General features: G+C 41.8%; 2 protein-coding genes and 1 non-coding gene across 8 annotated transcripts in view; all 3 read right to left on the bottom strand.

Moving 5' to 3' along the window:
• Window positions 1-4,474: 4,474 nt before the first annotated feature.
• On the bottom strand, window positions 4,475-6,917 carry Rps13 (ribosomal protein S13). Its single transcript, NM_130432.2, has 6 exons — window positions 6,864-6,917; window positions 6,678-6,726; window positions 6,475-6,553; window positions 5,675-5,844; window positions 5,172-5,272; window positions 4,475-4,549 (listed from the first exon to the last, which is right to left on the bottom strand). The coding sequence occupies exons 1-6, from the start codon at window positions 6,884-6,886 to the stop codon at window positions 4,516-4,518; spliced, it is 456 nt and encodes a 151-aa protein (NP_569116.1). The 5' UTR covers window positions 6,887-6,917; the 3' UTR covers window positions 4,475-4,515.
• Window positions 5,951-6,037, bottom strand: Snord14a (small nucleolar RNA, C/D box 14A). The gene has a single exon (XR_015655475.1). It is a non-coding gene; the product is annotated as a small nucleolar RNA SNORD14 (small nucleolar RNA).
• A 2,582-nt stretch (window positions 6,918-9,499) lies between the features above and the next one.
• Pik3c2a (phosphatidylinositol-4-phosphate 3-kinase, catalytic subunit type 2 alpha) overlaps window positions 9,500-13,105 on the bottom strand; it is a 105,889-nt gene continuing 102,283 nt past the window's right edge. For 5 of the 6 annotated variants that reach the window (XR_015630475.1, XR_015630478.1, XM_087571268.1 and 2 more), the window contains one exon: window positions 9,691-12,643. Coding sequence is in view for 4 of the 6 variants with exons in the window: in XM_087571268.1 (XP_087427394.1) it covers window positions 12,461-12,643 (183 nt within the window). In the remaining 2 variants the exon portion in view is untranslated. 6 annotated transcript variants of the gene reach the window in all.

Below are 13,105 nucleotides of genomic sequence, written 5' to 3' on the forward strand. Positions count from 1 at the left end.
GTTACCTCTGCATTAACAGCCCATGCTGTCCTGGAGCTCACTCTGTAGACCAGGCTGGCCCGAGCTCTGCCTGCCTCTGCCTCCTGAATGCTGAGACTGAAGGCATGTGCTTTTCCAGAGGTCCTGAGTTCAATTCTTGGCAAGCACATGGTGGCTCACAACCGTCTGGAATGGGATCCGATGCCCTCTTCTGCTGTGTTGAAGACAGTGACAGTGTGCTCACATAAACACATAATACAGAAAGGGAATGGAAATATTGGAGGCTGTGTAATTGATGATTTGCATTTTAAAAAAAATTGGAAACCCAACAGGCGGTGGTGGCACCCGCCTTTAATTCAGCATCTGGAAGGCAGAGGTAGGTGGATCTTTTAGTTCAAGGCTACAGAGGGAGTTTCAGGATAGCCAGGGCTACACACAAAGTCACTGTCGACTTGAAAAAAGAAGTCAGAAACCCTGCAAGCCAGTTAAACATCAACTTTATTAAAAATTAGACTTGTGAGAAAAATCATGTTCACAAAAACCGTCATCAATCTCACAATGCACTTCCCCGCTTCCCGCTTCACATCAGTTACTGTTCTCTCTGCTCCTCAGCTGCCACACTTGCTGTCTGTGGAGGGACATACCATGGGCCGGCTGCTGTTGCCAAGCTCCATCATCCCACCAGTGACGCAAAGCCAAGCACTGTGGTGTTTCCATACTTCAGAAAGAGGTAAACGCTGTTAGTCCGGTTGACAGCATACCCCTGAGCTCAGCACTTAGGGAAGTAAAACAGAAAATTATCAAGATTAAAAGATAACATTGGAACTTTCAAGGGAAAAAGGTAAGAAAACTAGTGGACCAGAAAGTCTAATGTGCAAATAAACTCTGAGAATTGAAAATGGGGGCTGGCTGAAGCTATCAAAGTAGTAATTTCAGAGTTTCTCAGAGCAGCGGTTCAGCTGTGGGCTGAAACGGGCTGGAGCACCCTGCAGACCAAATGAAAACTCGAAGCTGGGTATCAGCGCAGCTCACGCAGAGCAACGAATCCGAAAAGCAGAGGAGGCCGACCTGAGCAGGTTAGAGGCTAGAGTCAGCCGGCTTCTCGGCAACACCAATCTCTTCTCGATGCTAAGTCAGGACGCTAGCACTAAGATGTTTCTACAGAAACTGATTTCCAACCTCGACTTTTCAGTTCCTGTCAATCAAGAGAGCCGGAAAAGGCCAGTTTCCTGGTCTTAATCATTTCCACCCCAGCCAGTGCTACATACACAGACCCTGTCTTGTCCTGTGCAGTGGTTAAGCACTTGGAGTCTAATGAAAGCACTGAGTTACTAACTGGGAGATCACAGGTTAGTTTTTTTAACTTTTATCTATTTTTGACACTTTTAGGGCAAAACCAGAACTCACAGGAGTCGGTTCTCACCTTTCGGCATACGGTATCCAGACTTGATGGACAGTGCATCCATCCATCAAGCAGTCTCATCAGCTCCATCCTGAAATCTTTTTTAAAAAGATTTATGTATTTTTATGAGTCCACTGACGCTCTCTTCAGACACACCAGAAGAGAGCATCAGATCCCATTATAGGTGGTTGTGAGCCACCATGTGGTTGCTGGGAATTGAACTCAGGACATCTGGAAGAGCAATCAGTGCTCTTAACCACCAAGTCATCTCCCCAGCCCTGGCAGTTTTTTAAAGATTAAAAAAAATGTGTTTGTGGGCTGGAGAGATGGCTCAGCGGTTAAGAGCACCCAGCTGCTCTTCCAGAGGTCCTGAGTTCAATTCCCAGCAACCACATGGTGGCTCACAACCATTTGTAAAGAGATCCGATGCCCTCTTCTGGTGTATCTGAAGATAGCTACAGTGTACTAATATATATATAATAAATGAATAAATAAATCTTTGAAAAAAAAAGTGTTTGTGTAAGTGTGTGCCCAGAGAGGGTAGCCAATCCCCTTGAACTGCAGGCAGGTAGTTGTGAGCTGCCTGACAGGACTGCTAGGAACTAAACTCCTGCAAATGATCAACTTCAGAGACATCATCTGGCTCTTTGACTTTTTTTTTTTAAAGATTGAGTACACTGTAGCTGTCTTCAGACACACCAGAAGAAGGTTTCAGATCCCATTACAGATGGTTGTGAGCCACCATGTGGTTGCTGGGAATTGAACTCAGGACCTCTGGAAGAGCAGTCGGAGCTCTTAACCACTGAGCCATCTCTCCAGCCCCTGACTTACTTTTTTGTAACTTGCTTGTTATGTAGCCTTGGCTGACCTGGAACGCATTGATCAGGCTACCTCTGCCTCCTGGTTTATGACTACAAATGTTAGAGAGACCAGCAGTCCTATGTTGGGATGGAAAGCAGGGAAAGCACAATCCCTACTTCCAAGGCCAGCTAGCATGAGTACTCATGCAGGGCAAGAATTAGGAGAAAGCAGTGGTTTAAGAGCACTGGCTGCTCTTCCATAGGACCTGCATTCAATTCCCAGCAACCACATGGTGGCTCACAACCATCTGTAATGGGATCTGATGCCCTCTTCTGGTGTGCACGATAACAGAGCACTCACATACATTAAATAAATCTTAGAAAAAAAAATTAAGAGATTGTCTCAAAACCAAGTCAGAAGGTAAGGATTCCCTAAAGCTAGCTGTCTACCATAAACACTTTGGTATGCATATGCCTGTGCTCAAGAGTATGTATATTTGTGGCAAAACAAAAAGTTTACAAACATACAAGCCAGTGAATCCCTTCATCTGAATAGTTCCATAAAGCACAAGCCAGAGATATAAACCTTGGAAATGGTTTTCTTCATGAATGTGGAGCTAAAAAACCAGATCTAAGCTTTGTCTAAGGCTCATAAGAGATACAGGTCACTTTTCTTCAAAAGGAAGACAACTGAAGAAAACAGTAATTTTAGATTCATAGGAACAGATTTAGACAAATTATGTACATGTGTTCCCATGTGTCTGAGATGTTACCAAGAATATGCTTTTTTAAAAAAATTTATTCATTTATTATGTGTAAGTACACTGTAGCTGTCTTCAGACACACCAGAAGAGGGCATCTTAACCCTCGGGGTTCTTAACCACTGGGCCATCTCTCCAGCCCCATGAAATGCTTTTTAAAGTAAAAATGTACTTAGCTGGGAGAGGCACATGCCTTTAATGCCAGAACTCCAAAAGCACACAGGCAAATCTCTGAACTTAAGGCCAGCTAACTCAAGAGTGAGACCCTGACTCAAAAAATAGTCAACGTGTAAGTAAAGCAAACAGATAAGTACTGGGAATGCAGAACTAAGTGTTTTTGAGAAAGGGTCACACTATGTGGTTGACTAGCTGTGAACCCAGTTAGCCTGCCTCCCAAGTCCTGGGCTAACATGTTACACACCTTTTACCCCTCCAGATCCTGCTATCTCACACACTAGCATTGTCCCCAGGGTTCTGCACATAACAGTAACCCTTACAGCCAGTTCTAGATCACAGTATCTAGACCTACATACACATCTCATCCCACTGTCACAAAGATGTTTTTAAACATTTGTGTGTACTTCACCCTGTTTTAAATTCAAAGGACCACTTATGCAAGCTTTTCTTTCTTCCAGTTGGTTTCCAGGGATCAAATTCAGGTTGTCAGATTTGTTGCCCAGCACCATACCCTACCAAACCCTATCAGCCCTGCCTGAGACCAATATTTCAGTCTATAGTGTGGCTACTGTCCTGGCAACCTGAGACCTCACTTAAACACAATCTCTAAGGGTCAGGACTTTTCCTGAAAGTGGAGTTTAAGTCCATCCTGTTGTCTACACTCAGACTACAGGACATGTTGAATTTTGTTGGCCTACCAACCAGTTTATAAATATTTTTAGGGCTGGAGAGATGGCTCAGTGGTTAAGAGCACCGACTGCTCTTCCAGAGGTCCTGAGTTCAAATCCCAGCAACCACATGGTGGTTCACAACCACCTGTAAAGAGGTCCGGTGCCCTCTTCTGGTGTGTCTGAGGACAGCGACAGTGAACTTATATATGAGATGGCTTGAGAGCCAAGAGCATCGGGTGCTCTTGCAGTTCCCAGCACAAGGCAACTTATGACCTCCAGCTCCAGGGACTCAACTCTATCTTCCACTCTCTCAAAGTCCTGCATGACTGTAACGCAGCCAAAGTTTAATAAATTCATTCCCCAAATTAGAACGTACAGACTTCATTTTTCCTTAAGACCCCCCCCCCCCCGCAAGATGGAATCGGCCTCACAGCTAGCAGTGTGCACACCAGGCTCACCTTAAACACTGAATATAACCAGAGGACTCAAATCTCCACAATGAACACACCCCACTTCCTAGTCTTACAGCTCTCCTACATGGTGATAGCAACACCCCACCAGACTCCACACCAACTGGTCATTAGTTTAAGTGGCCAGGGAAGCCACCAGCAGATCCCACCTTTCTGCCGAAACACTTTCCCATCAACACATGCAGTACTGGCGCAGAGAAACACAAAACATGAATTTACTCAAAGTGATTTTATTGCTTGTGTACGCAACAGCATTTATGCCACCAGAGCAGAGGCTGTGGATGACTCACTGGAAAAAAAAATGGAAGAGAAACTAGGATTAGAACTGGACTCCAGGACCCACTCAACTCTCTAACCAACTGTATACACTGCATCAAACTGAGGGAGAACCCAAAAGTCCAAAGGTTTAAACATGCGGATGAATGGCAGTACTCAGCCAGACATCTAAGGTCGAGTCTAACTGGCCAAAACAAGGAAATAGCTATCTGGACCAACTGTCAACGTTTGTATGATCATCATAGTGAGCAACTCATGGAACACACCAAGGGGAGGAGGAGTGTGTGTGCATTCATGGTTTAACCAGAGCCTGCCAACTAGGACCCTCTTCTTTTAGAAGGAAACATTAAAAAGACAAAATTAAAGAAACAAAAAACAACCAAAACAAAGCCCTGGCTGTCCTGAAGTTACTCTGTAGATTAGGTCAGCTTAAACTGAAAGACCAGCTTGCCTCTAGGTAACATTTTGACAAACACTGTCATTTGATCATACATATGTTACCCATGCAAGCTTTCCCACCATGACAGAGATGAACTGAAATGGCACTTAACAAGTGGACCCAGAATGGCAAAATGCTTACCACCACCCATTATTTACTATCTAGCTGATTTGCCAACAAAAACCTATATACTTACTATTTCCAGTTGGGTGGGAGCACCCGCTTAGTCTTATAGTATCGAGCCAGCCGGTGAATTCTGCTCTCAATTAGAATCAGGCGGAATTTAGCATCCTTATCCTAAAAATAGAGGACATCTAAGAAAACCACCACCAAGTAAAATGAATACCTTCTATGGTTAGGGTAAGTCCTTAAGGCAATTTTTTTTTTAAAGGAGGCAGGGTTTCTTATTATACAGCCTTGGTTATCTTGCAACTTGCTAGACCAGGGTGGTCTCAAACTCAAGAAATTAAGGGCTCCTAGAATAAGACCCATAGTCACAAATCTACAAAAGAGCCCAGCATCTGAGACCAACTGGATAGGTTTAGGAGAGCTAAAAATCAAACCACCCATTTCAAGGAAAACTATCATGTTGACCACTAGTTAGTATCCCCAATCACGCAAAAGGACTCAACTTAAACGCATCCCACTCTCTGAAGACCAGTAGTCTCTACATGATACCAGGTTTATTGTCTTGCTTACTTTTCTGTTCCTCTCAAGGTGCTTTCTGACAGCAACTGCTTTCTTGATCAAATGGTAGAGATCCTCAGGAAGATCAGGGGCAAGGCCTTTGGACTTAAGGATTCTCAAGATTTTATTTCCGGTCACAAAACGGACCTGTGCCACACCATGTGAGTCCCTCAGAATCACACCTGAAAAGAGAAACATGTAACTTGCAACACACACACACACACACACACACACACACCCTTGAGCATGTGATAAATCCCCAACAGCAAAACTCTCCAAATTTCCTGCTCACTCAGACATCCAAGGAAGGTCTACCCAACACAGAATGTCCTTCTGGTGGAAACCGCGAATGTTGGAACACCATCATCACAGTGAGCCTGCCAGAACACATCTGGCCACAGGAACCAATGATTTCTACCTTTATATTTAGTGTTAACTAAAAGGAGCATTTATTTATATCAATTTTTAAAACTGCATGTTATTACTTCTAAACCTCTTGTTACTTCAGATCAGCTGAGTCTATTTCAAATGGCTGTCTTTGCATATTTCTAGCGTACTTTATGTCCTAAAGAGGATAATTTCTTCCTAGAAGCAGTTATCCTAGGCTCCAGAACCATGATAATAGAAATGAGTTATTTCTCATTTGTACAAAGTCACAGCAGGTTAGAGTCACTTCAGTTAGATGTGACTCAATCCCAGACGGTCCGGGCTCAGCTGTGGAAGCAGGAAATTCGTTTTACCACATGGACTAGAAACATTTGTTTTTTTCAGATCACACGAGAGCAGAAGGTAAAGATTACATCAACACTCACCTATCTGGGAAGGAGTCAGGCCTTTCTTGGCCAACTTGTAAATTTGTTCCTTCACGTCGTCAGACGTCAACTTCAGCCACTGTAGATGGAACAAAAATCGGCCTTAGGATGAGAAAGCACGGCGACAATCTTCCACCTCGGGCCCCATCCTCTGCGCACAGATCGCTTCCCACGTCTCCCTCCAACCCTTAACCTCTACTCACCGTGGGCACGCTACGGCGGTAGGGCAGCGCCGACTGGGACAGGCCCTTCCTGAGAACATAAGTATAGGGAGTAAGGTGGTGGCCCGCGCCCCAAGCAGCCCCACTGTCCCACCATCTGCAGCCCGCATCCTGCTCTCCCGGTCCCGCGCCCCAACCCCGCAACCCAACTTGGCCCGGCGGGCTCACCCGGGAGCGTGCATGCGACCCATGATGGCGGAGGTCTGGAAGCAAAGAGAGAACGAGGTAGGAAACGGCACAGGAAGTCAAGCCGCACCGGAACTGACGTCACGCAGGAACGCTTCCTCTCGCGCGGGGGCGGTGCTACACTGTGTGGCCACTGGAGCCCACATGACTACGCGTCCCAGAAGGCATTGCGGCCATACGTCACACCTCATTCTTTTTTTTTTTTTTTCCCGGAGCTGGACCGAACCCAGGGCCTTGGGTTCGCTAGGCAAGCGCTCTACCGCTGAGCTAAATCCCCAACCGTCACACCTCATTCTTTAGTTGGGCCACTACGTCCTGCGTCAAAGTCTCTGCTCGGGCTGAGGGCCCGAGCGGGAAGTCAGCCTTCTATTCAGAAGTTGCGTCTGAGGGAACCTAGGGCGGGTTCGAGTGGTTCGTCATGCCTCCCCCTGAATCCCCGAACTCGTGCGGTACGGGATGAGAGCAATACCCCTTGTGCAGCCGTCGCCTCCCTTTCTCTCTAGATGGTTAACACCAGGCTTCCAAGCCCCGCCCCTACCTGGCCTTAGCTTCCTGCGCGCCTGTTCTACTTGGGCGGAGCACAGAACCGCGCGGGCTCTGGATGGAGGAGTTGGGAACTAGGAGAGAAGATGAGAGGGAAAGGGCTACTACCCCGAAGAGTTGATTTTTTTTTTGGAGTTGATCTCACCACGGTATGTTCCAAGAATGGATGAATAGAACAATTTATTATAAATGCAACAGGAAACAACAAAAGCATGGACCCAAGAAAGAAGAAACTGAGATCTACAAGACTGATGACAAGTGACGGGTGAGAGGTTTAAAATAGTACTGAAACACTGATCCATTTTTCCTTTTTGTTTTGAGACAGGGGCTCTCAGTGTAGCTCTGGTTGTCCAGGCACTCGCCTTTTAGACCAGGCTGGCCTCAAACACACGGAAGTCTTTCTGCCTCTGTCTCAAAAAAAAATAATAAAGCTGAGATATGAAAGGCTTGAGCCATCATGCCCAGCTGCATTTTTTTTTAACCCATCACTAGTTGAATAACGTTTCCCAAAACATTGGGAACTTGAGCCAAATTTGTATTTTTTTTTCCTGGCAAAGTTGTATTTATTAACCAGATTCATACTTTTAGCCCAGGTATGTGTTGCGTGCATCAAGCCTTGCTTCAATTCGCAATCCCTAAGCTAGAGAGTTCTTCATTTCACTTTTTTTTTTCTTTTTTTTTTTTTTCGGAGCTGGGGACCGAACCCAGTTCATTTCACTTTTAACACATTTGTCTGAATACAAATTCAGAGTTCTTTATTGTTTCTCATTTGCACAAGTCACTCCAACACACCTCACCACAGAAATGTATCATACAAATACTTGTTTCCACAGGTACTCCAATCCTATCCATCATCTCTCAGGCAGCTTAAGTGGTGTCCCAGTCCTTATACAATCCATTTTTCACCTAGTGGTCAGATAAATGCATTGCTTCTTTGTGAATCTCTCTAAATTGTTTAAAAAACTTTTTTTTTTTTTTTTTTTGGTTCTTTTTTTCGGAGCTGGGGACCGAACCCAGGGCCTTGCGCTTCCTAGGCAAGCGCTCTACCACTGAGCTAAATCCCCAACCCCTTAAAAAACTTTTAATGTTTTATGGGGTAGGGGTAAGAGGATAATCTTGTGGAGTCTTTTCACCTTTATCTGGCTTTGAATATCAAATTAAGGTTGTCAGTGCACAGTAAGCACTTTTGGCTACTGAGCCATCTCAGAAGCCCTCTTTTTAAACTTTCTCAATGTATTTGAAATAAAACCCAAGTCCCTGGCCTCATGTCCTACCACTTTGCCCTTATTTCTATTCATTCCAGGTACATTTCTGATCCAATAAGTAGTAACATGTTGTCCACCTAGAAAAAAATATACTTTTAAAGATTGTGTCTGTGTGTGTGTGTCTTTGCATCACAATACCTGCAGTACCCATGGAGGCCAGTAGAGGGTACCAGATACTTTGGAAGCGGGGGTTACAGAAAATTCTTAGTTGCTACATGGGTGCTTGAAACTGAACCCAAGTCCTCTGCAAGACCAGCAAGTGCTTTTAACCCCTCAGCCATCTCTCTAGCCATCTGCCCCTAGTTTTTTGTTTGTTTGTGTTTTAATTACTTGTATATATGGCTGTGCAAGCTGAGTGCAGTGCCCATAGAGGCCAGATGATATTGGGTCCCCAAGAACTAGAGTAATAAGCACTAGTACCTTTGTACTGGGAAGCAAACTCTAGTCCTCGACAACAACAGAAAGCCATGGTAGCCACTGAGCCATCTTTTCAGCCCCCTGCCTGCAACAGTTTGAACTCTAGCACCCCCAAACAGCCTGGCATCAGGCAAGGACTCAGTTATTTCAAAGGATAAGTTTACATAAACCATCTCTCTCTAAAGATGTTTGGGAGCCAGAGGATAGTGGGCAGCATGAGGATATGGCTTTGTCACTTCGGGGTCTTTATACTGTATTTTATTTATTTATTATTTGCATTATCAGGTTAGAGAGCCAGTCTTGTGCTCATAATCCGGAATAAAGGTATGATGTTAATTTGTACTTCTCAGCTCTGTGAACTATGCCTAGAATGTGTGGCTAAGTGAACTTTCACAGGCCAGGAACCATATCTACAGAATTCACATCTCAGGAAGTGATAGGCTGTAGCAGACAATATCCAGACCTTCAAAGAATCACATTCGAACTTAGAATTACTAAACCTTACAAACTCCTGGGTAAGAAGCAATAACCATATTAAAGTTTGAAACCAAAGTATTGAACCAAGGAAGGAAATGACAGCTGAGTTCCTTTATTTCAGAAATATTTTAATATAATTGTAGTATAGTTATGAAGTCACATTCAATTCACTGAATATATTCCAAGTATTAATAAAAATATTATACATCTTATCTCACTATGCTGATATAATTAAAGCATTTTGTTCTTACAGGTGACACTAGTAACCACATCCATATTCGCATTGCTAGTGGACAGCATGTAAGTAAATGTGTATCATGATAGCAGGGCTTCAGTGTTTTTAAAATCTGAGTTATCAAAAGTGAATTTTTTAAATGTTACAATTCATGAGTCTTAGAAAGAATTAAACAATTTAAGGCAAGATTCTGAACTTTAGATACAACTTTAATTTGAAAAAAAAGTACTTAAAAAGATACACATGCTTTAACAACTCATTCACATAAACACAGTAATAAAAAGCACTGGTGCCAATTCTCATTGGATTCCTCAAAGAAAACAGGTTCTTGGGATGAACCATTATCTTCAGGTCCTAGAGCACTGGCAAGAACAAAGAATTCTGGCACAGGACTTGTATGTAGCAGAATTATTTTTACTTGATGAAGGTAGTTATAAATATGATATACATAAAAATTAGTGTTTTGACCTGTTTTTTTAGAGTTTTGTTTTTCAGATTTATTTCAAGATAACTGTTAAGAAGCTTTTAGAAAGCCAGCTGATTATAATTGGCTGCAGTTGTAGTGCAAAGAGGCTACTTTCTCCTCCCTATCATTGTTTTTTTGGTATGGGCTGAAGATTAGCATTTTACAAAGAAATAACTTATATTAAGATATATGTAGTCTAATGACCAAAGAAGGCACATATTGAGTTAAATTAGACAATAATACCTTTTGAATTCTTGTTAACTATACAGTATTAATTATAATATATACTTTTACATATTAATCAGATTTCTTTTTTTTTTTTTTCGGAGCTGGGGACCGAACCCAGGACCTACCACTGAGCTAAATCCCCAACCCCGTTTAATCAGATTTCTTGTCACTGAAAAGTGACATTACATTTTCTAATTCTGTTTCTGCTAATATCTTAATATTTTGTGACAGTAACAGGTCACAAAAAGGTCCATGAGTCCAGTCAATGACCACCTTTTACAAACAGCGTTTTTGTTTTTTTTTTTTTTAAGTAGCTATGTGACTCATGGAATGGAATCAGGTCTCTCTCAAAAGAAAAAAAAATTCTAATGCTATTTACATCTGCAAAACAATTTAAGGAAATGTTAATTGTGGAAAAAGCAAACAATGGTGTTTTGATCTTCATTTTAATTATCAAGTAGACAACACACTTTAATATAAAAAATTCACATACTCATACTCATTTCCCTACAAATGGACCATAGTGTTAGGCACCAAATACTTCAAGTTTTGATTTTTAAAAATGTATTCCAATGGTAACACCCTTAACTCTTTTAAGCATCACTTCTGTTAATCACTTTGTATACTTCATAAAAATTTTATTCTGGAAAACTGAATCAGATTGTCCTCTCTTGGTACCCTTCATTAAATAGTCTGTCAGTTTTCTCTTAACTACCAAATCTGCTACATCTCTATTACCATCCTAAAAATATTTGAACTTCTAACCAAGAAATTTATTATATATACATGTTTACCAAAACTAAACAAAATTATATCTGAAAGGGGAAATAAAGATTAATGTTATTCTTAATGGCTACTCCCTAATAACTTCAAACTTTTCTCTTGAAATTCTGAGTTTCATTGTAGTACAGAAAATAGTTCTTTCACATGAATGTACAATGTCTACAAATACAGGACAGTTTACACAACACCTTCCATAAATGTCTAAATTAAAGTTCAGTCAGGACCCTAACTCCTTATGCCGCCCGGGCATCTTACCAAATAAAAATGGTTATTATGCATAAGGCTGAACAATTTCCATTTGTTTAATGAGGGAATAAAGTTTAGATATATGGAAGTGAAATGCCAATTTCAGTTCACACCCTTGCAAATAATAATGGAATGATAGAATTTAGAATACAACAGTATCAATGAATCTCATTCAATTACTGGGCAATTAACATTAAGTCAAATAGCTCAATAGTGAAAATAAAGTCACAATCAGAAGTAGAGAAAATAGTATTTTTGTGAGGAAACCATTAGTAAATGTACATGATATTTTGTCCTCCTCAGTAAGGTGAAAATGAGTGAAAACGACTTGCTCTTTAACAGAAATGAAGTGCCAGTGAAGCACAGAGTTCAGTAAGGCACCATTATTTACAACTTCAGTGATTGGCACTTACTCTGAAAAGGCTTAACAATGAATAAAAATAGTATTTTTTCCTACTTCTGTAGACTACTTAGTAGTCCTTAGCATCCTGACTACTGTTTGTGCTTTGCTTTTCAGCCTGTTGAGTAGCAGCCGCATCTTTCCTTTGGTGTCTGTGAACACACACAGAGGTAAAGGCTGTGAGGTGTACAACAAAAAACAATTTGCTGTGTCTGTATAGGAAGAATACAGACAAAGTGGCCGAAATAACACAGTATTATGTCAAAGTCTTTTTTAGGACTTAGTACGTATTAAGTTTGGAATTGGTAGGAGTCAACAAAATGACTCTGAAACAGCAATGGCTTCTCAAAAATCTATAAAAGTTAGTTATGTGGCTGACAGTTGGTCCAACATGTTAAGTTTATAATTTCTAACCAAGTATGAAATTGTATAAAGTTCCCAAGGCGTGTGTATGAGAACACATACACACATGTGCATACATTTATAATTCCTTGCTTCCAAAGCTCGGAAGTTGGAGGTTTATAGGTATGTTGCCGCAGTCAGCTGATACCACTTAACTGTCTCTTTGCTCAAGTTGAAATCTTTCAGTGGCAGGGTTATTCCACCCAGGAAGAAATTCTCCCGCAGAGATTCTGCACTGAGCACACTCAGTTGAAGTTCTCTCTGTCTCAGAGTTTCTCTGCTGTATCCACTATATACAAGCTAGAGGGGGGAAAAAGAATAAGGTTTGGTTTCTTGGAATCTTTTCAACAAAATGTAAGACATCAGTCAGAGCTATCCAATTAGTGGCACCGACTACAGCAGCAGGGCTTGCCTCAGAGCATCGGAAGCATGTTTTAACTTCTAGAGTCTTGGATTGAACTATCATTCCTGTCAATGTTTAACACAGAGACTGAACAAAGCAGGGCCAATCATTGTCAAAAAACAAAACAAATCCCAAAACTTTGAGATATGACTTCTGTGAGATGGAAGTGAGGGGAAGGAAAAGAGATCACCTCGTGATCACCTTCAGGTGATCTAACTGCTGGAGAGGAAAAGAGGATTGAAAGGAAAGCAAGTTGGATAATGTAATTTTAAAATTATTTTGCAAAAACAGATTAAAATTTCATTGATTCTTTTGTTCTTTAAACGCTCTATAGCAGGAAGTGGTAACTTCTGAATCAC

The sequence above is a fragment of the Rattus norvegicus genome, chromosome 1 (genome assembly GCF_021556685.1).
Source record: "Rattus norvegicus strain SHRSP/BbbUtx chromosome 1, alternate assembly SHRSP_T2T, whole genome shotgun sequence".
In the NCBI taxonomy this organism is placed as follows: domain Eukaryota; kingdom Metazoa; phylum Chordata; class Mammalia; order Rodentia; family Muridae; genus Rattus; species Rattus norvegicus.